At 40.1% G+C, this 24147-nt stretch overlaps 2 protein-coding genes across 8 annotated transcripts in view; one reads left to right on the top strand and one right to left on the bottom strand.

Moving 5' to 3' along the window:
- Window positions 1-3435, bottom strand: part of TBCK (TBC1 domain containing kinase) — a 111791-nt gene extending 108356 nt beyond the window's left edge. For 3 of the 5 annotated variants that reach the window (XM_075421384.1, XM_075421381.1, XM_075421385.1), the window contains exon 1: window positions 3366-3435. The gene's annotated coding sequence lies outside the window, so the exon portion shown is untranslated. The remainder of the gene's footprint in view (window positions 1-3365) is intronic. The other 2 variants (XM_075421382.1, XM_075421383.1) reach the window with 1 other exon arrangement.
- Window positions 3436-3626: 191 nt separating this feature from the next.
- AIMP1 (aminoacyl tRNA synthetase complex interacting multifunctional protein 1) overlaps window positions 3627-24147 on the top strand; it is a 47274-nt gene continuing 26753 nt past the window's right edge. Inside the window, exon 1 of one of the 3 annotated variants that reach the window (XM_075421378.1) lies at window positions 3627-3732. Coding sequence is in view for 2 of the 3 variants with exons in the window: in XM_075421379.1 (XP_075277494.1) it covers window positions 3755-3756 (2 nt within the window). In the remaining variant the exon portion in view is untranslated. Of the gene's footprint in view, window positions 3757-24147 lie in introns of all 3 variants that reach the window. The other 2 variants (XM_075421379.1, XM_075421377.1) reach the window with 2 other exon arrangements.

The following is a 24147-nucleotide window of genomic DNA, read 5'->3' as shown; positions in this document are numbered from 1 at the left end:
TCCTCTAATAATTGCTCTAAAATAAACAGTGAGATGCATTATGTCTCTAAAAATTTAAATACATAGTGTAAAATGTATTTACTCAGGTAAGAAATGTTTTCATTTTTACTGTAGGAAAATAACCTGCTAGATAATACTTCTCTAACACTTTGTATCTGCACTCACCCGACATTTAGGAAGGAAGTTTAATGAATTGTTAAGTATCACCAATTCAATAACCATTTTAAGAGATTAAACTTTTCTTGTACTCTAGATCACTTGGGCTACAAGGATGAATTGGACCACCTGCAATGCTTTCAACTAGACAACTACAGATTTATCGCTCATTTCCTTTGGTTAGGAAGCCCACAGATAAAAAGGAAGAAATGAGACAAGCAATCTTTCCTGTCAGCCACCTAAAGGACTCAATAAAGAATTTTCAAAGGCATGCATTAAAACAAGTTCTTCTATTATAGAGCTAAATCTGTGGAATCCACTAAAGCAATGAAAAATATTCTCTCTGATGATGGAAAAGAGCTAGTTCTGTCAATAGCTACCTTCACAATTCAATTCTGATCTCTGTCCTTAACTCTCAACTTCCATAAATTCCAGGCACTTACTTGAAAAATAAACCAAGTAACCTCCAAAGTAAAAACTTAATCCTTCCAGTACTTTTAAAAGGTCGACATATTACAGCTTAAGTAAAATGTTTTTTTAACTACATTATTTCAATCTGGTCATTTGTCCAGTAACTTACTGATATTTCTAAATTCAAACAGAAGTGTTACACATATTTTAAAAATTAATCTGAAAAAAAGATCTTATCTAAATATTTATAAACTGTGGGTGGTTTTGTGTTTTGAGGGATTTTTGTTGTTTTTTGGGGTGGTTCTTTTTATTTGTTTGGTGGGTTTTTTTAATCCACTTCAAAGCCTGGCACAACTATAAACACAGAGAGTGCTACACATACTCCTCTTGTTCAAGGCACATAATTTTACACCTCAAATTCACCTTTTCTATCTAGAAAAGACACATATTGCATTAATTTCGGGATTTGCAGGAATGGATTATATCCTGCATAACTTCCCTATTACTTTGAAATAAAAAGAGGAAGAGAAAAAAGAAACGTTTGTTATTTTAAACTGACACAAGAAAAAATTAAGGTAAATTCAATTTTGAGATTGAATTCTGGAAATTCAATTCTGATAATCCAAAACAGCTAGGATAGAAGAGAAAGCAAAGACTTGTCTTATTAGTGTCATCTAAAATTACTGAGTCATCGTTTTCAAAGCACCGTTTATTCTGTGTATGAGAGACAGTCTATCACATCTGCGAAATAGGTCTGGCATGAAGATTAGAAGTCCAGAAGTGGCCTGAATGACCTTCCCTAGCCCACTACCTCCATCCAAATCTCCCTTGGAAACCTTTACAGTACACAAAAACACTAACCAACGCTCTCAGCAAAATCCACCACAAACAGAGGACCTTTACAAATTCCTATTTAATATTCAGATTAGCTCCTCTACTATTTGCTCCTCTGAATATCTACTGCTCTCAGAAAACAAATATTTCTTTCTTCAGAATTTAGCATTTTCTAGCCATCATTAACAACTTTTTGACTGCAGCAGTGCTAAAGCAATTAAGCCAACGGACACTAAGAACTTTGCCTTAAAAAAAAAAACCCCACACAAAAGAACCAAATCATATAAATATGACTCTCAGAAGCAAATACTGAACATACAAACAGACCAACCCGAATAAATACATCCTGTGAAACACATCTACATGTGAATTAGTTGAATTTAGACTGCTACGGAAGGGAGCACGGAAAACAAGTAAAAGTTTGTTAGGACAATCATCATAATGGGCTGGAACACATTTTTTTAATACAAAATATTATCAGCTTAATTTTTACAGGGAGTAGGACTGTAGATTAAATTTAGTCCACCTCACAAATCTTTTTTTCCTCTGCTGTATAAACGTCTCCTGCAAACACCACTTGTAGCACAGCGATTTCATAAGACTGCTTAAAAATTTAAATGTAAGCACACTGTGTTTAATCAAATGTTTTCACCTGTGGCATAACATTAAAACATCGTCTTTCACTAAATTTTCTAAATTCTCTAACATTCACTGAATTAAAAAGTATTCTACCTACAAACAAAGAGTAACTATGGAGTCACAGGCAGATAATTACAGACCACACACACACTAGGCGTACTTAAAAAAAAAAATGTATTTTTTAACATTGTTATTCTGTCCAAACTAATAAATTCAGTGCAGAACGAAACACTTTGCTTCAGATTCCAGGTACACCTATTCAGCAATGGATAAAATAAATGAGTGTGCCAAAATTTTAATTATAACATTATTACTTGAGACAAACAGAAAATGCAAGCCAGATTTTGACAAGGCGCCAATGTCATTATTTTGTCTTCAGTGAACACACAAATTTTTTGAGTTAAAAAGGACAGATACCACGTTGGTTTTGGTACCAGTAACTGAAAGATATATGAAGAATTATTTCATGAACATGTTAAATAGTAATTCCTTTCCTTACTCTTGTAGGGATATTAAAGCATCATTTCACTTAATTGAAATATAAGCCACCAGCAAAGATTAAAAAACGCTCTATCTTAGTAGCATTTGGAGAATATTGTCATATATACAGGAAAGCCTCTGTGCTCCATGTGGGCATTTGCATAAGGAGAGTTACTGGCGTTGTATGGAGCATTTATAACGTTATTACACAGACTAAGATGTTGCTGCTTTGAAAGCCAGGCGTCAGAGCTAGCGAGACTTACAGGCATCTCCAGTTTCACATCTGCAGCTAGAACACGTAGCTAGCGGGAAAAATAACAACACGGGGATGGCATGGAGAAAACACGCAACCTAATCACGACAGGTCAGAACAGCCTTTAGGTCACACCCCTCTGTTCTGTAAACCTGTTATTCCTTTCAGCTGTTTACCAGCGGCTTTTGGTTGCAGCCTGCCTGCCGGTCAGCGCCCCTGCGCCCCCACATAAAGGCGGGGCTCGTTACCGTTTGCTCTACACGCGGCTGATCAGGAATTAAACCGAGTAAAAGAGACACCAGTTTTCACCAGTTCGCCCAACTGCTGCCGGTAGCCCCGGGCAGCCCCGGTAACCCCCGAGGCCCTACGCTAGCCAGCGAACGCCCACCCCCGCGGCGCTGCCTTTCCAGCCGGCCCCGCACGCCTCACGGCGACCCCGCCCCACCCGCCGGGCCGGCCGCCCCCTCAGCTCCTCCGTTACCCGACCCTCAGCGGGATGGGGGTGCTGACCCTCAGCGGGTGGGCGCGACCTGGGGGGGGAAGGGGGAGAAGGGAGGGCCAGGGCTGGTGCCGGTGCCGGCGCCGGCGGTACCTGCGCGAGCGCCGCCGTCCCCGCTGCGCGCCGCGCCCCCGAGCGCAGCGCCAGCACCCTCACCGCCCCGTGACGCCACTCCAGCCCGCCGGTCGGCGGAAGGACCCCGGCGTGGAGGCGCCCTGCGAAGTGCCTGAGGATTCTTTTTGTTTGGGCCTCTTAAAAAAAAGCGAGCTTAACACGCGTTCCCCCTCCTCCCCGCCGCGTGTGCTCTGCCAGTACTCTGAAAACGACGTGTTGAGCGCTTTGGCCGTAAAAACAATGCTCGCGGGGGTTAGTGAGGCTTTCCTGCGCGCCTTCTTATAAACCTCAGGCGCTCGCTCGGGTAGCCCGAAGGAGAGGGTCCTTTTCCCCTCAGCGGATGAAGGTGTGTGGCGGCGGCTCGGTTCATGTGAGTCCATCTCGGCGGGGCCCTGGGGGCCGGGCCGAGCCCCAGCACGGCGGCGGCGGCTTTGCCCCTCTCAGCGCGCCGGTGGTTGGCTGGCTTTGTCCTGTCGCCCCTGGCGGGCTGTGTCATGGCGGTCTGATGCTCTGGGGCTGCCCCGCGGGCTAGGCCGGGGTCTCTGGGGCGGTCAGGCGGGAGCCTAGCGAGACCCTGTTAGGTTTGCTTCGAGCCGCTGGCGTAGAGGAGAGGGGCGGCTGGAGGGGGTGTTCTCTGCGGGGTGTGCGCTGCGGCTGCCCTACGGAGGCCGCTGCTGTCCCTCTCAGGGGATTTCGCCTGCAGCGGGGGGGTGGGGCAGGATGAACGGCTCGATATAGAGGAGACGGCGTTATGTTTGTTGTTGTTTAATTTATATAAGGGATTTAATCTCGGGCCTTGTGTGCTGTAGCTGTAGGGTAGCATCCCAGATAGTGATACCGCACTTTGTGGGGAAGAAGCACACACAAGAAGTGATTCTTCTGCAAATCAGTTGTGTTTATTCACCCCGTCGACTGAAACGACAGTTTGGAAGTGGCATAGTGGTGGGCTGGTGAAGAAAGCGCTGTAATAGGCTGGAAAGTACAGGCATGGAGCACCTACTGAGCTTTGCATAGGAACGGCTGTTACTGATTGAAAAGTAGATGGCTTTCTCTGTTTTGGTAAATGGTATATGTGTTTCTTATGCTTTTGCATAGACTTCAGTGACTGAAAAACAGAGTATAACTGTTTGGTCCATCCTCAGTAGAGATACTTGCAAGATTGAACATACAGCACAGATTCTGTACAGGGATGCAGGGACTGGATAACAGGGATGAGCTTATGAGTTGTCGCTTATTATGAGTCCACAGCTAACTAGTATACAGCAATGTTACTGAAGTACTGCATACTCTGAGCTAATCAGTAAGTGGTTTTGTGCTGGGTTTAGTAGCTGCCAAAACAGAGAAAATGCTACTGCAGAATAAGTAATTGTTGCATTTCCTGCTCTTTCTGTTTCTTTAACTCAGGTATTTATTTTTTTTAATACAGTCATTTCTTGTCACAAATAGTTCTGTGATTCAGGATACTTCCATGAAATCTGTAATAAAGTGAGGCAGTAGTGATTAAATATAGCATCCCTTTTTTGTATGCCCTTATAGTTCACTTACTATATTATTCTCCAGTTATGTTTAAATAATAATACATCGTTTGGCAGACCTGCTGGAAAATAAGCCAAAAAGCTATAAAAAAAAAAACCCCAAAGTCCTAAAACTGAATTTTTAATACTGGATGTTATTAAAAGGGTTAAGGCCTTAGAAATGAGTAACAGAACTTCAACAAATCTTATCAAATAGTTGGTAAAGTTGGTCTTTTTGGTTTTGGTTTCTGGTTTTTTTTTTCAGTTGTGTTTTTCTTGTTTGGTGGTTGTTTTTTTAGCTAGCCTTAAAGATCTTTGTTCATCAGTGCAGCTTCATCATAATATATTCTCGTCACACTATCTCAAATTAACAATATATTCTTGTTATAGTAATCTTGATTTTAAAGAATTTTAAGAAATATTTTGGTGAGTTGTTTTGATGTTTTAGTGGCACTGAATCCTGAAGGTGTAAGATGTTGAAGGCAGAGTGGTTTAAGTCAAAATTATTCTTAAAACTATCTTCAGCAAATTTGGGCTCTGGAATGTCTTTTTGCAGTTGTAAATATGAAGCTTGTGCATATTTTCTGTATATTGCTGTAGGTGTGTTTGTTACTTTTACACCTTTAAATGTAAATAGAGAAGGAAACAACTTCTCTTTCCCCAGATGGAAAGCAATGGACAGTCTGAAGAGAATGGTATCAAATGAGAAAGAGTATTTGCTGAAAAAAGGACATTGTGGAAATCTGAAAATAGTCCGTTGGATTGGAAGTGATAAGGCTCGTGAGTTGTCTTAGAGCCTTTAAGACGTGATGCTTCTGATGATGAAGCATATGTGAGTGGGAAAACAGTCTGAAAGCTAGAAGTGTATTGCAGAAAGGCATGATGAAGTTCCTTTGACATCATTGTAACTAATCTAGTTTGAATTTAACAATGGCAGACTGATATAGGGCCTCTGTTGAAGGAGAGCCAAACAGCCCGTGGATATCTCTTCATCCTTTTGATTTGGCATATGTTCTCTGTAATGGCTTTTCTCCTAAAAAAATTTGACTGAAGTCTGTTTAATACATTGTTGTTATTTCAATTATATATGTTATCCAAGAGAAGTAGCAATGAAGTTAATTGTATGCCATGATGGGGGAAAGCAAGCAATCCCTGAGGACTTCTTATGCTTTTGCAAAATCCTTTAAATCAATTCATGGTGTTTTCTTAAAATTGTTTCTGAAGATCAGTCAAGGGATTCTAGTCTACTAGAATCTGACTTTTTACTGACCTGGAAGTTTCACAATATTACGTTTTCCTGAAGAGAGAACTATAAAACATCAAATGAGTAATGCTCCATCATGCAAGGTGTATTGGTGGCATTCCTCCCTTCTCCTGCACTTGTTCTCTCTAAAATTGCCTATTTAATGTCCTTGGTAGAGTCATATTTGTGAAGAACAGAATCCTGAGTTAGAGAATGTTGAAATATATATATTTAACTGAAATGTTTATCACCGAAATGTCATTCTATATGCTTGTTACACTGAATTTCTGATTCAAGTGATACATCACAGTAATTTGATCAGTGTTTCTAGATCATCTTTTAATCTTTCGTTTGTTTTTCTTCCGTAAACTCAATAGAGACCTGGTTGTTTCTGACTTTGGGGGTGTGTTTGTGGTAGGTTGTTTCTTAAATTAGGACTGAAGTAGAGAGTAAAAAGCTTTGTTTTTATAGTAGTCTGTAATATATTGAGATACAGTACAATCATTTCAATTGGTATGAAGCTTTAAAAACTTTTTGGAACTACTGTGAAAAAGCCTCAAAATATTTCTATACTTTTATTAGGCAGCACATTCTATACTACAGAACTGTGCTAGTTTGTGTTAAAAGACAGTAAGAGATAACATAAGGTAATAATCAGCTGTAGTGACTTGTGTGTTTTCTTTCTGAATCAACAGACCACTTCTTAAACTGCTGTTCTGTGTAAACTTACTAATCAGCAATAGAATCAAGTTGGAAAAGTACTAGTTTCTTGGCTTTCTTTTTCTTCCCCCTCCCCAACATTGAGGTAGTATAAACAATTCAATGGATGTCATGTTACTCTGTTCATTTCTGAAAAAGCAGCAGAGGTAGCATGTACATTCTGGAGGACAAGAATTCAAATAATGACATCAGAATGAAGAGTGGATCTTGAGTTGGCAAGAGAAAAAATGTACTGAGATGCAAAATAGGAGAGAAGTTTTCGTTGAGGACCTGTCTAGACCAAGAGTGAAAAGAAAAACTGAGCTCTTGGGTGTCTACATATTCCACCTACCTTACAAGTCCCCGTAAGCATACTGGGGCAAATATCTATATAATAAAAATAATGTAAAGCAGCTGTCATAAGAAGGATTGATCAAATGTGCAGGAAGACATATCTGGTATCTACTGTAATATTTTTGAACTTCTCTGCTTATGATTTGATTGCTGTATGTCACAGCTGCCATGTGAATGAATTCATTCATGTTCATCTCTTCTAAGGAAGTGTTTTCTAAAACCTAAAGGTCAATGCTAGACAACACAGATAAAACTGAGGGATCAGCATAGAAGGCAGGTGCTAGGAAAATCAGATGTGAGCAAAGTAAATAGCATCCTTTGTTTCTTGTAGTGAATGAATTATATGATGTTAGTCCAGCAGAGACCCCCAGAAACTGCTGTTTATTCTCTTAAATGGTTACCTGTATGGTTTTTATTACCATCACCGAGGAACATTTCCCTTGTTAGATTTCCTGTCATACTGGAGGTGAGGGGAAAACTGATGTTTAGTTTTCATTTCCCTGGTTACATTAGTATTAAACAGAAGGGGGGGCAAAGAAAAGTCTGATGGATTTTTTTTTTTTTTTCCCCAGTGTGGGGTGGAAGCCATCCTTACTCATAATTTAATGTAGTTTCAAAAAGATTTGGATGCTTCTCAAAGCAGCCTTCTGAACAAAATTGCTTTCACTGTTTTGATTTTTTTAGATTTTTTTTTTTTTGTGCTTGGGATAAATGGCTTTGCTTTAAAAAAAAATAATCCTTTAAGCAAAAACTGGTAAATGGTTTGGTGACCACAGATCAGTAGAGCATCAGTTAAAGTTTTCACAATTTTCTTCTCTCTTGGAGAACAAGAAAATACAGTATTGTCTGCGTTAAGATGTTAGAGGTCAATTTCTTCAGAGTGAGTTGCTAACTGTGAATGTAACAAATGTAACATGTAGGGGATGTTATCATATTAGGTGGTCAGAATCATTGCACAACCAAAACAAGTGTTGGTTCTTTGTGAATAATTGGGACGGTTGCAAGATAAAGGACTCCTGAATAATCCCTTTAGGCCGCTGGGCCTTGGGAGTGCAGGTATGCAAACTACAGAGATAAGGAGGCTGCAGGATAATCTGAAGACCCCATCGATCACCGAGAGACAGCAAACAAACATGTGCGACGGACATTACCATATACCAATGAGTTCTTGGAAAAACCATTACTATGATAAGCATTTCTTGGAAATGTAGTTAAGATGTATGTTAACATAGCATAAATACCTAGTAACTATGTCTCTTCGGTGCACACGTTTGGAGGAGAGATCCCCTGTGTGCCTGGCACCATAATAAAGAATACCTGCTTAATAGTCTTCTGACTATTGAGTCTTCAGTTCCAGCTTTTCACGGCATCAGAGTCAAAATTGATACATTGGTGTTTTACTTCATAGGTGGTTTATTTATCCTTCTTTCACAGTTATTAAATCTTTGTTGTGTTTTGTTCTCCCAAATAATCACACTTGAATATGTGGAAATACCACTATTAGAAGGGTAGCTTTTACTTACTTGTTTTTTCAAGTTAAAGAAAACACAGTGATTTGAAAGAGAAAAATACTATTTTTTTTTTCTTTTTTAACGCTGGATGTAATAAAAAGACCGTAGCAGCAGAAGAGCAAAAGATCTCAAGTTCATCTCATCTATTATACCTTAATCACTTTTGACAGATGTTTCCCTAACCTGTTTTTAAAACCTTCCAGTGATGGATATTCCACAACCTCCATAGGCAGCCTGTTCAGTCTTGAAAAACTTGAAAGTTTTCCAAATGTTTAACCTTAAGTTTTCCAAATGTCCTCCTTAAATCTTCCTTGCTTTTTCCTGTCTGCAGTAGACCTGGTGAACAGTTTAGTCCTATTCTCACACCCCAGCTTCCTTTTGTGTTTGAAGAATGAGACCAATTCTCTAATCTATCTTCTCTTCTGTAGACTAAACAACTACACTTCTTTCAAGCTTTTTGATCTTCTTTGAAGTCTTTAAAGTTGAGAGACAGGAAAGGAGAATCTGAACAAAAGCAAATCTCTGTGGCAATTGTGTGGGGTCTTGAGTATGCAGAAGTGTAATGTGAATATTGCTTGGGAAGCCTTTTGAGCAGCTGAGACTGTTTGCCTATAATAAAATGTGGCTAGTCAGGCCTCTCCTGACTTGCCTTCTCTTTATTTCCTCCTCCTGTCTCCCTCAGACCTCTTTTCTAGAAGAAATTACAAGTTTGAGTTGTTGTTTTTTTTTTTCTCCTTTGATCTGGAGGGGAGAGGCGTGGCAAGGGAATAGATTCCCAGGTGCGAAGTTGTTCTTCTCTATAATGTTTGTAGCGAGATGTTATGTTCGTTAATGAATTCATTAGTTAGTTGCATCTACACTTTTTGAGCTATAAAGTCTTCTAATCATGAAGTCCATAGGAAGCATGAAACATTTTGCAAGCAGGTATTTCTCTCCTGAAAAGGTAGCCCCTGTGGTTTCCGTCAGCTGAATAGATCTTATAGTGCTTTCTCTTGTTCTGTCTTTTTGAGTATAATACAAATGTGGAAGTTTGCTTGGGTAGCATGATGGCTCCAAATGTTTTGAGATTGTCACTATATTCATTTGAGTATTCTTAAACTGTCCAAGCATACATGTTTGTATTTAAATAAGAAAAGTTCCTTGCCTGAGGCTGCTCTGTGCTTCTGACAAATGCTTATTAATTCAGTATGGTTAAGAAATTTGTGATCAATTATAACAGTGGCTTTAGGCATGGCAATTGCTGACATTCCTGATGATAAAATTCAATGTGCCAGATCCCTGTTCAGTTTTCTAGGGGACAGTTGCTTATGATGCAAGTCATGGCCTGCTACTGGGTGATACTCTGTAATACCAGGTGACTGGCCAACAGAAAAAGAAATCAGTTTCATTTTTAGGATTTTTTCTAAATGCTGGTTTTGATCCTCCCCCCCCCCCCAAATAATTTTAGAAATGGCATGCCTTTCAGGACTGGCAGATGGTGGCTGTTTCAGATCTTGGTATCCTCTTACTTTCTTATTGCTAGCTTGTAAGAGTTTGCGATTCCAGTTTCAGTGTCATATTTTAAAGAACTGGCTAGTTCAAATGGAAGAAGAGGAGCAATTCAATCACTCGTTTTTTCTTTTGTATGCTATTTATTTTTCTATTAATTAATCTACTCCAGTAATTCTAATGCTGCTGCTTACAGGCTAACATAGAGCTGCATTAGCAGTAGTGTGTGACCATCAAACAATTTTTCTGGATCATCATGTATATTCTTCCTCTTGAAAGTCGTTGGCTCTGTTCCTCAACAAATCTTGTTTCTTACCATGGAATTGAGGCAGGAATGGGGGGATAAAAGTAATGACGAAAATAAGTCCATCTGAATAGTCCTTTCTTTGAAGTCTTGGAGCAGAGCACCCTCCAGTTTTTCACTTGTGTATTTGTGGCTTGTTTGGCTTCATTCTGTTTTGTCAGAACATTGTCAGTTGGCCAAGGGTAGGTCACCTCTTCTGTCCATAGAAACTGAGGAAGGGATGTTTGTGCAAAATGCCTTTTATTGTCCATGCAGAGTGTGAACATTATTAATAAAGGTATGAATTACTTTTAACGGGATACGTGAGGGAATCATCTCTGCCTACTGACATGAAAGATAAGGTTTCTCTTAAGTGAAGTTTACAACCTAGTGTCATGATAGTGTGAAATTGATCTGTTTTGATGATTAAATGCATCAGTGAGGGTCTCTAATAGCAACTGTAATCACTTGTTGACACTTGCTGTTTCTAAAGAAAATTACTTTGATACCTCACTGAAATGGGAATTGGATGAATTTCTCTTTGCTATCTACAATTTTCAGAGAGAAATTCCAGAAAAGAGATACCTTCTGCTGACCTAGCTTTTACAATTTTTGTTACACTCCACAACTTTGTATGTAATTCTTCAGTTCCTAGGCCACTTTATATAAATTAACAGCCTAGAAACTGTTCCTTGACTTCAAAAACTGTAGAGAGAGAAGCTTAAATTAGCTTTCATATTAGAAAGCAATATATACTGTATTTAACGAGCCTTCGTAAACACAGTTCGTGTAGAAGAACCCATTCTTCTTTCCTCAAAATGCTGGAAAAAAAACTAACAGACATTCTATGCTGGATCAGAGGAAAATGGAATTCTTGTCATAACTGCTTCACTGGTGTGTTGTCTCTTATTCTAATTATCTGAAAGCAGACAGATTTTGAGATGCTTTTTACATTTGAAAACAGCTGGCAATGCATAAAACATCATCAAAAATTGCCTTGAGTTAGCAAATCTCTTCTTGAGATCATTTGGTACAATCTTCTGGCATAAAGTGATCAATTACAGAAGACTTTTATTTTCATTTCCTTCTCATCAGGAGCTTTCCCAACATAACTTCAGCTGAGTATGAATTAATAGTTTAAAGATTATTCTTTGACTTCAGGACCCTCTCTCGGAAATGATCCATGGCTATTGGATCTGGTTTCTGTCCCAGAGTGTTTCTCGATTACAATTTAATGTACGGCTTTGTAGTGGCATCTTGTTTCAGTCTCTGAAGATAAGTGAGCAGATCATTTCAGCAGCTCAGTTGGCCGGGGCAGCTATAGGGACTGCTATTCTCACAAGAGTGCACAGGCTTGCACATGGCATGCAAGAGGCACTACGTTTGGCTTGGTAGCAGCTGCTCTGGAGTGAGGGCCAGAAGTTCACATTCTTGCTTGTCCTAATGTAAGGTTTAAAACCTTCTGTGTGAAGTGCTGTAGTGATTGGTAACAGTTACACACTAAGGAAGTCTCACTGTTGCCAACTAGGATATGACACTGAACGGTACACCAGGGAAATCAGTCTTTTCTTAGAGGCTGAATTACCCTGCTACATCACAGCGGGTAAGTAATTTCACATCCATGTGACCATCTATAAAATAATGCTAATGATAAGAACTAGGTGCAGATTTCTTTGGGTTTTGCATTTACATAAAGATTGTAAATAAATTTTACTGAGAACTTGTGTGCAAATTTGCACTCTTTGAAAATGCTGAACCAAGATATTATAATTGAAAAGATACAATATTGCTGTGCTTTCTCTCAAGCCCTGCATAAGTATTTATGGAATATGCGGTCCAGAAGTTTACCTAGACTAATATAGTATTAACTCAATAACCATGTTGCTATTCTGGACTTGTGCCCAAAGGATTACTGAGTATACTTACTTTGCAACTGGGTTATGAAGCACTCATAAAACTAGATATTTAGTAACAGTGATGTTCCTAACTTAGTTCTGATCAACACCAGTTCTTTTGTGAGAAGTTACTCAAGAGTGTATGCAATGTTAACAGAGGGGAGAAGAAGATGGGGGCACTGTCCAGTAACAGCCAGGGTTTTGCAAAGGATGCTAAAAGGTAATCTGAAAACCTGTTTTTGTTCCCCTCTGGTTTAGAATGTAGAAAATAACTCAGGCTAAAAATAACCCTTTCAAGATTGCCTCCTTTGGTTTGAGAAGGTCATTTCTGTGTGTCAGCTAGAATAACTACCTATAGTCAAAAGTGTCTTTTGTTTGCTTGGGGTTTATATTTGGTTTTATCAGTCTTGGCAAACTGATTTGGTTTTCAAAATGCAAAATTAAAAAAAAAAAATCTGAGCAGTGGTTCTCTGTTAATAAGAATTGAATGATTCTCATTTTAAAAAGAAAAAAACTGTGTTAAATATAAGCAGCGTTTGCTGTACAGGAAAAAGTGGTGGGTTTTTTTGTATACAAAGGACATCTTTCTGTAAAAATTTCTTTCGTTTCAAATCAGTAGGAGGTCTGCAATAGCTGTGTAATATAACCCTTTGGTGGATGTTCATGTCTGAGCAGAAGGAAAGCTGGCATTCTGATTTCAAGTATCCTTTTAATTGTTACTTTGTGCGCTTTATTTAGGAAAGAGTTGACAGCTAGTTGCTGTACAGTCTTTGCTTCAGAAGTTGGTTGGTTGATTTTCCTGCTGAGAATAACGAAGTCTTCATCTGCAGAAATGTAAATCTATTGAAGACTTTTTTGCTGAGAGTTCCTTTCTTTTATCTCCAAAAGGGAAAAAATATTGTGTATATTTCTACCACAAAAGTTAAAAACATTGATCGAAAAAGTAGTTATTTACAATACTTAATAATTATATCTGGAGATTTTTCTAAGTAGATGAGGTGCTTGCTAGGAATTTTAACTCTCTTCACTCTGTACATGATGAAAGGAAAGACCTGTGTTTTGAGGCTGTTGCCAGGAATGCGTGGTGGTAAATACTGCTGGCATGTGGTTTTGAAGTGCTTTGTAACTTCTTCTGTCTGCTGAGAATTAATCGTTGTCAGCCCACTTTAAATTTAAAAGTTAATTGAGGCTTTTTGCTATACAGCTGAATAAATAATTTTCTCTGTGCAGGGTAAGTTAGTATCTTTACAGAAGATTTTCATTAAAATATCATCTTCTTATGTGAGTAAGTTCAACACTAGAAAGTACAGTCATTTTTGTGATGAATGAAGCTGGATCATTGTGTGTGGGAGGGTTTTGCCTATGTAAATAAGACTGCAAGTGCAGGCTCGAAGTTCCATGAGGACTGCTTTTACCGTTCAAGACAGCTTTCTTCCTCCCCATTAAGAGATGTTTGTCATTATTCTTGCACTGATTACACACACACATGCACACACAAACACGAACATTTTCAGGTTTAATTTTCTTCAGCTTTTGTTTGGCCCACATAAAAGAAACCTAGTTTCTGTCTCAGTAAATACCAGCATTTGTTAATGCGGTTGTAGTTAGAGAACACTGATTCTTTTGCTGTACATCTGCATGAGGTCTGCTGAATGTTTTTGTGAATAAATAATGATTATTTTTAATCTTAGCACTTGCTTTAACTGAATGGTTAAATCCTGTTTTCCCTTCGCTGTGCTACAAGATACTACTTTCACATGTAGAAAAGCCGATATTAATGTAAAAGTAATAAATTTCAAGATTCTTTTTTACCACCATTGAACTACACAAGATAACTAGTAGGCAGATTTCAGACATTAAGAGTATTGTGAATTAAAATTGAAGAGGGGGATCAATGTTCCTGTGAACTACCTAACCAGTACCATTATTTTGAAGATTATTGCTGACATAAAATACATTGCTTAATGGATTCTTATTTCCAAACTCCTGAAGTTTGAGGGGAAGGTATCTTTAAAATGTGTTTTTAGCAGGTAGGGTTTTTGACAAGGGTGGTTGTCTTTATTGCTCTGACCCAAAAGACTGGATTTTGAGAGATACCTCTAAAATGTATTTTTGTTCTCAAGTGAGACCTGTCTTAGGGAGAGGGGTTAAACGTTTGTTTCTTCTTCACCTTTTTATAACTGCTATGCCTGTTCTTAATTAAGGAAATAGTGTAAATGCTTACTTTTTTTAGGATAAAGTTATGAAAATCAGTAAAATGTTGAAGAAACAGCCTACTGCTTTGTATCAACAGGTAGATTTCAGTGCAGTTGTGATCATTCTTCTGCTGATTTATGGGAAGTTTACTCTGTAGTTATAATAATAAACTAAGGCTTTCACTCCCCTGTAAAACTCTAGAGGGTGAACCGCAGTACAGATTCTTTGAGTTCCTGTGGCATATGCTGACCTTGCAGACTTGTCCAGATACAGCTGAGTCTGCTTATATTTCTGAATTTGTAGGCATATGTGTGTGTCTGTAATTGTCAAGTCCATCACCTGTCAAGGAAGTTTTATGAGGATACTTTGAGGCATGAGTATCAGCTACTTTTTTTTCTTTTATATTTGGCGATAGCCACTGGATACACCATGGTTTGGAAAGTTAAGCTTTTATAAATTAAAAAACAAGCTGCCAAATTTTGATGTAAGCTTTCTGTTCCAAATAATTTGGTATATTTTGATTTCAAAATAAGTGCTTAAGGTCAAAAAAACAAGGTAGCATGTTGTGGGTGTTGCATCTTTTCCATCATGGGAGTTATGTGAGAATTCCTTCTGCACGTGGTGATCGTTTACCATAAGATTCTGATAGTACTATTAAAATACTGATGCAGTGGGATCCAAAAGATACACACTGCTGAAAAAATACATAAGGCTGTCCAACTGTTTTGGCATATGAGCTACTACTTAAATTACAGACTGCACTATAAAGCACAACCAGATGAATCTCTACTGAACTTCCAGGGGACTTGGCAGATGTAGTGGGTGTGTAACCTGTTGAGGCTTAAGTCAAGCAGTGTAAAAGAAGTTGCTTTTCATGAGCCATGTTGTGAGCCATCCATGTTTGTTCAGTTACTGGGCAGTCTTCTCAGATTAATAAATGAAGTTAGATATAACTTTGTATACAGTCCTTGTTACTGAAATTTTTTGGTAGGCAAAAATTTTGTTACAGACCACACCTAAATAATTTGACTTTTGTCTTAAGCTGGACAGGACTCCTTGTAGCCCTGTCTCTGCTTTGTTTAGCCCTTGGGGTGTCTGCTCGGAGGTGGGAAAGAGTACAAAGTTAATTCGGAATCGGATTGAGACAAGCATTAGTAGAAACTTCTCCCTGAATACAAATTTAGCACAAGCTTACAGCCAGGATGTGAATGAAATTACAAGTACTTTTAACTTACATTAACCTTTTGAATGTTGCAGCTGTAGTGTTTTAAGTTATGATGCCACTAAAATGATTTTTACTTCTGACTACTCAGTTTCTAATGGTCTCTACCATACAGATCCAAGAGATCCATTTTAATTCACAGAATGTTAGGAGTTGGAAGGGACCTCTGTGGGTCATCTAGTCCAACCGCCCTGCTGAAGCAGGGTCACCTACAGCAGGCTACACTGGACCTTGTCCAGGTGGGTCTTGAATATCTCCAGAGAAGGAGACTCCACAACCTCCCTGGGCAACCTGTTCCAGTGTTCTGTCACCCTCAGAGGGAAGAAGTTCTTCCTCATGTTCAGACGGAACTTCCTCTGCTTCCGTTGCCCCTTGTCCTGTCACTGGGCACCACTGAAAAGAGTTTGGCTCCATCCTCCTGACACCCACCCTTCAGATATTTGTAAGTATATATTAGGTCCCCTCGCAGCCTTCTCTTCTTCAGGCTGAACAAGCCCAGCTCCCTCAGGCTTTCCATGTAGGAGAGATGTTCCAGTCTCCTCACCATCCTCGTAGCCCTCCACTGGACTCTCTCCAGTAGCTCCTCATCTTTCTTGAACTGGGGAGCCCAGAACTGGACAGAGTACTCCAGATGGGGCCTCACTAAGGCTGTGTAGAGGGGAAGGAGAACCTCCCTCGACCTGCTGGCCACACTCCTCCTAATGCACCCCAGGATCCCATTGGCTTTCTTGGCAGCCAGGGCACACTGCTGGCTCATGGTCAACCTGTCATCCACCAGCACTCCCAGGTCCCTCTCCACAGAGCTGCCCCAAGCCTGTACTGGTGCATGGGGTTGTTCCTCCCCAGGTGCAGGACCCTGCACTTGCCCTTGTTGAACCTCATCAGGTTCCTCTCTGCCCAACTTTCCAGCCTGTCCGGGTCTCGCTGAATGGCAGCACAGCCTTCTGGTGTATCTACCACACCTCCCAGTTTGGTGTCGTCAGCAAACTTGCTGAGGGTACATTCTAACTCTTCATCCAGGTCACTGATGAAGAAGTTAAACAAGACTGGGCCCAGTACTGACCCCTGGGGGTCACCACTAGTTACCAGCCTCCAACTAGACTCAGCACCGCGGATGATAACCCTCTGAGTTCTGCCTTTCAGCCAGTTCTCATTCCATCTCACTGACCACTCATCCAGCCCACACTTCCTGAGCTTCGCTAGGAGGGTGTTATGAGAGACTGTGTTGAAAGCCTTGCTGAAGTCTAGGTAGACAACATCCACGGCTCTCCCTTCATACACCCAGCCAGTCATGCCATCGTAGAAAGCTATCAGATTGGTCAGGCATGATTTCCCCTTGGTGAATCCATGCTGACTACTCCTGATAACCTTCTTTTCTTCCACTTGCTTGTTGATGACTTCCAGGATAAGCTGCTCCATCACCTTTCCCAGGATGGAGGTGAGGCTGACCAGCCTGTAGTTCCCTGGGTCCTCCCTCTTGCCCTTTTTGAAGATTGGAGTGACACTGGCCTTTCTCCAGTCCTCGGGCACCTCTCCTGTCCTCCAGGACCTCTCAAAGGTGATGGAGAGTGGCTCAGCAATGACATCCACCAGCTCTCTCGGCACTCGTGGGTGCATTCCATCGGGGCCCATGGATTTGTGGGCGTCCAGATTGTCAAGCCTGTCATAATACTCTTGAAGTAAAAATTTCATGCTTCTACCTTTATTTGTTCTAACATGTGCCTGTCTTCTTCATTCATTGCTTCTCATAGGTTTGATTTTTGCCTGTCTCGGTAATACTGTCACTTGCTTGTGACTTTGCTACATCGTTTCCTTTCAAGAGAGAGTCGTCTCCATGTTTAAAAGTAATCTTTACTGAGTAACTTCCATTGCCTCGAGATTGGTACCAGTGGATGGGCCTTTTTTTGTGCAATGTTCCGTCACACTTTTAAAAAAATTCTTTCATGCGGCAGTGTTTTTCAATATGAAAAAGTTTGGTTGTGTATGTTTTTACTATTTACAGCCCTTTAAAACAGGGAGGGGTAGACTCTTAGGACTACTAAAAGATCTGTCTGCAGCTGGGATTGAGCCTGATTTATCTGGCAACCAAAAGGGTTGGACTGTACTCTCCAGAGCTAGCAAATCATTCCTTAGGGCTGGTATTGCTTCTTGGATGGACTTTGTTAGATATGTATGTTGTTTGAAAATCTGCAAAGCAATTATTCTGATTTTCTCAGTGCAAAAGATGCAAGTTGAAATAACATGGCAGAAATGTACAACTTTGCCTAATAATTTGCTCTTTGGCAAATTAGTTTCATTGCTGACTACAGAGGAGTTTATAGTTTATGAATACTGCAAAATTGTATTGAAGTGCTCAAAAAAAAAAAAAAAATTGAGATGTTTAAAGCCCCAGTTATAGCAATGACTTGTTTGAGGAGAATGAGGAAGATAGAGTTCTTACTTCTTTTTGCAGTTGTAAGTCTGCAAAACTGTTGATGCCGTGAAAAGCCGGAACTGAAGACTCAATAGTCAGCAGACTATTAAGCAGGTATTCTTTATTGCGGCGCCGGGCACACGGGGGATCTCTCCTCCAAACGTGTGCACCGAAGAGACACAGTTACTAGGTATTTATGCTATGTTAACATACATATTCATTACATTTCCAAGAAATGTTTATCATAGTAATGCCTTTTCCGAGAATTCATTAATATATGGTAATGTCCATCGCACATGTTTGTTTGGCGTCTCTCGGCAGGGGTCTTCAGATTATCCTGCAGCCTCCTTATCTCTGTAGTTTGCATACCTGTTCTTCCAAGGCCCAGACGCCTAAAGGGATTATTCAGGAGTCCCTTGTCTTGCAACCATCCCAATTATTCACAAAGAACCAAGACTTGTTTCTGACCACCTGAAGTGATAACATCCCCTACATGTTACATTTGTTACATTTACAGTTATCAATCCCTCCTTTTCTTTTGAGGATTTGTAGCTAGAAAGCTATGAATCCTCACTATTCTATTTTGTAGGTATTATTTTCAAATTCCTTTAGTCTTTCACGCCAAGGCTCTGGGAAAAGTATTTTCCAGTTTCTACTTGGTGCCTAATCTTGTTCCTTTTCCAGTCACTGTATGTCTCAACTGAGCCCTGACAACACCAAAGGAAACATTTGAGAGACATGCAAACAAGTATTCCCAAAACCACCAGTGTGATCATTCCCATGAACAATTGTTTCAATCACTCTAAATTGGGGAGCCAAGAGGTTAAATTTTGTTCCCCTACTTACAAGTGGGTTGTCTTCCCGTTTGGCTTGTCTCCATGATGTTCTTAATATGCCTTTAGGTATTTGGGACTGATTATATATTCGGTCCTGGCTGACTAGATGACCTATGGTACACATTCCCTTCCAACCCGCAGGGAGTCGCTTTCTGCTAATGCCATCACCACATAGCCACCAATACGTGTTGTGTAATTTACAGGGCCCGTCAGTGGCTGTGAGATTAGCTCTGCAAAATGTTCCGCGGTTTACCCAGCCAATTGGTACATTCCTAAAATAATCCCAGTTCGAGGGGCTATAGGTTTCTAATTGGGTTCTGTTACAAAAATCTATATATATCGCGCCTGTCCCTTTCAAATCCCAAGTTCCTACTTCTACTGTAGTTTTGTTGATCAAATAATCATTCCACCCATCTCTGCAAGTACAATTTTTGTGTGTATGGAAGGGGGTCAGAACGAACAAGTGTTGGATCTTGCTTTCCATAGGCAGCTATTATTGCTGACCAATATCTGGGTGTTGTTATCTAATATCTGTAGGTCACATCTTGGTCCAGTCATGTAGTTCGAGTTGTCATGATCGCGGTATCCTAAAAAGCCTAGGTTTAACAAAGTTACCGCCGCAATCATAGTTTCAAACTGCCAGCCTTTTTGACCATCCATCCTGGTTTAGGAGCCTTCTTCACTCGGAAATAATGGATCCAGGCCGGTTGTTCTCTAATCTTGATTGCAGTGAAGGTAGTCAGCAATACCTGGTAAGGTCCATTCCACTTCTCTCTCAGTGGATCACCTGAAAAATTCTTAACATAAACCCAATCTCCAGGGCGAAATGGATGGATCGAGTGATCTACCCTTTAGCCCTGGTACCCAAATTTTTACTAATCCTTTCTAATTGTTTTCCTAAGGATATAACATAATTCTGTAGATACTGATTTCCCAACTGGTTGAAATCTTCCCCCTGATATTTAGCCTGATATGGTCTCCCATATAGTATCTCAAAAGGGCTCAAATTTTCTTTGGCCCTAGGTTTTACACGTATCCGAAGTAGTGCAATAGGCAATGCTTGGTACCAATATAGATTCACTTTTTGGCATATTTTTGCATCTTTTCTACTTGCCCACTGGCTTGTTGTCTGTAGGGCGTATGTAACTGCCAATTGATTCCTAACAGTTTGCTGACCTGTTGCACTACTTCTGCACAAAAATGCGTCCCCCTATCTGAGGAGATAATTGTCGGTACCCCAAATCGAGGTATTATTTCATTTAATAATACCTTAGTTACTTCCCTTGCTTTATTTGTTCTACAAGTGAATGCTTCTGGCCAACCTGAAAAGGTATCTGTAAGTACTAATAAGTACTTGTACCCTCCTTTTCTTGGAAGTTCAGAGAAATCAATTTGCCAATGTTGTCCTGGTATACTTCCCTTCCCAATACCGCCTAATTGTACCCGGTTACCTGTATTGGGGTTATTTTTAAACATGTTTCACACTGTTGGGTTACTTGTCAGACTGTAGTATACAAATTTTTCCCTATTAATTTCTGATTTAAAAGTTTGTACAGGGAGTCCGCTCTCCAGTGTGTCCTATTGTGTTCTTCTTTAACCACCCCCCATATCTGTTTAGCAGGGATTATAATTCTGCCATCACTTAAGTAGGCCCACCCCTGGGATGGAATTTGGCCTCCTAATCCCTCTATTAATTCTTCATCAGCTTTAGAATACTCAACGTTTTCTTGGTCACTCAGGTTTCTATTTCTATAATCTGGAATTCAGGCTAAAATCTCTTACATTCTCTCTGCTGCCTGTTTAGCTTCAGAGTCAGCCAACCTGTTACCTCTTTCCTGGTCAGTGTTACCCTTCAGGTGACCTCGGCAGTGCATGATGGCAACTTTTGCTGGTAGTTGAACAGCTTCTAATAGTTGAAGGATTTCCTCAGCGTATTTAATCTGCTTCCCTTGCGCAGTTAGTAGTCCTCGCTCCTTCCAAATTGTCCCATGAGCGTGGACAACTCCAAAGGCATATTTGGAATCTGTCCATATATTTATCTTTTTCCTTTTGTTAACTCCAGAGCCCTAGTTAGGGCAATAGTTTCAGCCTTTTTAGCTGATGTTCTAGCAGGTAGTGATTGAGAACAAACTACTTCGGCTGCTGTTGTCACCGCATACCTGGCCTTTCAAATACCTTGTCCGACAATGCTGCTTCCATCCGTGAACCAGGGGTCCTGTGCATCTTCCAGGGGTTCCTCTTTCAGATCTGGTCTGCTGGAGTACACAGTCTCTATGGTTTCTAAGCAATCAGGTACCAATGGTTCAGAGATTAATCCGCTGAGAAAAGAAGCTGGGTTCGTAGTATTAGTCCCTGGTATCGTAGAAATTAGGATGGGGAAAGCCAGTAGTTCCCTTTTTGTTGCAGTACAGCTGATATTCTGTGTGAGATCGGTACTGTGATCTTTTGCCCAAGGTGAATTTTCGGGCTTCCTGAATAGTCAAGACCACCGCCGCCACAGCTTGCAGACATCCTGGCCATCCTTTGCTTACTCCATCCAGCTGTTTAGCAAAATAGGCCACAGCTCTTTTCTAGGGTCCCAGTTGTTGAGCTAGGATCCCGAGCTATGCCTTGTCTCTCATAAGAAAACAGCCAGAAGCATTTAGTAACATCAGGCAGGCCCAGAGCCGGGGCCTTCATTAGATCTTACTTAAGTGTCTGAAATGAGTTTTGAGCTTCTTTGGACCAGATCAATCCGGTGGGGTTGTTTTTCAAAAGTTCACATAAGGGTCTCACTATTATTCCATAATTATAAATTCATAACCAGCACCAACCTGTCAGTCCCAGAAAGGTCCTGAGCTCTTTTACCGTCTGACGGAGGGGAGTCCTGCAGATGGCTTCATTCTGTTCTGTTCCTAGTTCTCTTTGTCCAGACAGCTTGCATCCAAGGTAGGTTACCCGTTGCCGCACCATCTGAGTTTTCTGTTGAGAGACTTGATACCCATTTAATCTCAAAAACTTTAACAAACTGATAGTCTACTGTATACAGTCAGGTTTTGTTTCAGTTGCTATTAATGTCATCTACATACTGTAAAAGGGTTCCATCTCTGGAGGGCGGATTCCATGCTTCAAGTTCTCGTGTTAGTTGATTTCCAAAGATCATTGGGCTATGCTTAAAACCTTGGGGTAACACTGTTCAGGCAAGCTGGGGTTTTTTTACCCGTGGTAGGATTTTCCCACTCAAATGCAAATAAATTCAGACTTTCTTTGGCTAAAGGCAGACAGAAGAATGCATCATTTAAATCCAATACCGTAAACCATACTTGCTACCACAGGGTGTATGCCCCTAACAATATTATTCACTTCTCTTAAATCCTGTACTACCCAGTAAGTTCCACCTGTTTTTGCCTTTTTTTTTTTTTTTTTTTTTTTTTTTTTTACTGGTAACACAGGAGTATTGTATTCTGATTCACACTCCACTAGTAGTCCATACTGTAAAAAGTTACCTTGCTTCCCCTCTTTTTCATTTTGTTTTTCTGTTGCTTAACTTCTAAGAACTTTGCTTTTTTTTTTTTTCTCTTCATTTAGAGCAGCAGCTAGCAAAGCAGCTTGTAACTTGATACCTTTCTGTTCTAATCACTTTACACAACCCTTCGGAAAATCCAGAGGGGTTTTCCTTTTGGGTTTTTTATGTTTTTTTTCAATACTGCGTTAAACTTTTCATCTCCTATACTTTTTAATTGTCCACAAAACCGCATCAATTCTAACAACATATCATAATTCAATTAATTGTTTCCTTGTGAGGGGATCACCTCCCTCCGAAGCTCATGTTACAATAAAATAACTTCTCAACTTCTCCACCAATCGGTTAACACAACACACACACACACACACAACCTAGAAGCGATCTTTTAAAATCCTTCTGTTTACAAACTGTATCACCTAAGTACAACAATATATACAGGCAAACCACTTCAGTTAACATGTTTATATACATAGAGCTCTTTCAAAACAATATATACAGTATATTCAATACATACCCCAAAACCAGAGTCCCTAAATGATCGATCAATGCCAAATAACTAGAGAACTTGTAACCCCACAATATATACCAACTTGTATTTTAAAACCAATCCCCAAATTCCCAACTCAATTCCTAAATCATGCCGATTTTCTTTAAGCAAACCAAACCCCATACATTATTAAGATGTTGTTGAGTGAGGGGTCTCCCCCTACTTTTCCCAATGTTGCCGTCTAGATCCTGGGAGAGGCTCTCAAAATCCCCCCCACGGGAAGACCCTGCACTGATACTTAAGAAATCATAAACCACGTCCCCGAAGACTCAGAGTTCAAATACAACAGTCCCAAGTCAAAAACCGGAAATCAGCAGAACATACCAAACGTACGTGGTGGTTTTTTTTCTTTTTTCTTTTTTTTTTTTTTTTTTTGACTGACTTGTCTTTCACACAGAGGCTTCATACACAGTCACACAAGCTTTCCAATGTGCTAGAATACATCCTAAGGGGCTTTTCTTTAAAATACCACTGCTTTGCTGTCCCCCATTTTACTTTGTTGATTCTGTACCTCTGTTAGTCTTTATCTTAACAATTTTAATCTGTCGTCCCCTTCTGTCCCGCTCTGACCACGTTCCAAAAATGTCACAATTAATATTCTGGTCACAAGAAAAGAGGTTCACCGTGCAAGGTGGGTTTTTTTTTGGTTGGTGTTTTTTTTTTTTTTTGGTTTTACGATGCCTGATGGGTATGTTAACAAGCCAGTATCCGAGATATCCGATATCCGAGTTCAATACCAACAAATCCGTATCGCCAGAAGTACAACTTAAGCGGGTTTCCTAAGCGTACCATACCGAATGTACGTTATTACAGAAGTACAAAGCTTAACCCATGCTTGTACCAACGCACAACTACCAAAAGCACATTATTACAGAAGTGCAGAGCACAACCCGTGCCTGCACCAATGCACCAATACATTACAGAAGTGCAAACCTTAACCCGTGCCTGCACCAACGTACCAAGACGTACACCCTCAGGCACTAGTAGCCTGGTGTACAGCGCTCAGCGTAGGACGTCTCCTACGACTTATGAGAACTCTCCAAATGACCGGTCTC

The sequence above is a fragment of the Opisthocomus hoazin genome, chromosome 5 (genome assembly GCF_030867145.1).
Source record: "Opisthocomus hoazin isolate bOpiHoa1 chromosome 5, bOpiHoa1.hap1, whole genome shotgun sequence".
Taxonomy (NCBI): domain Eukaryota; kingdom Metazoa; phylum Chordata; class Aves; order Opisthocomiformes; family Opisthocomidae; genus Opisthocomus; species Opisthocomus hoazin.
This window is presented reverse-complemented; position numbering and strand designations above follow the sequence as displayed.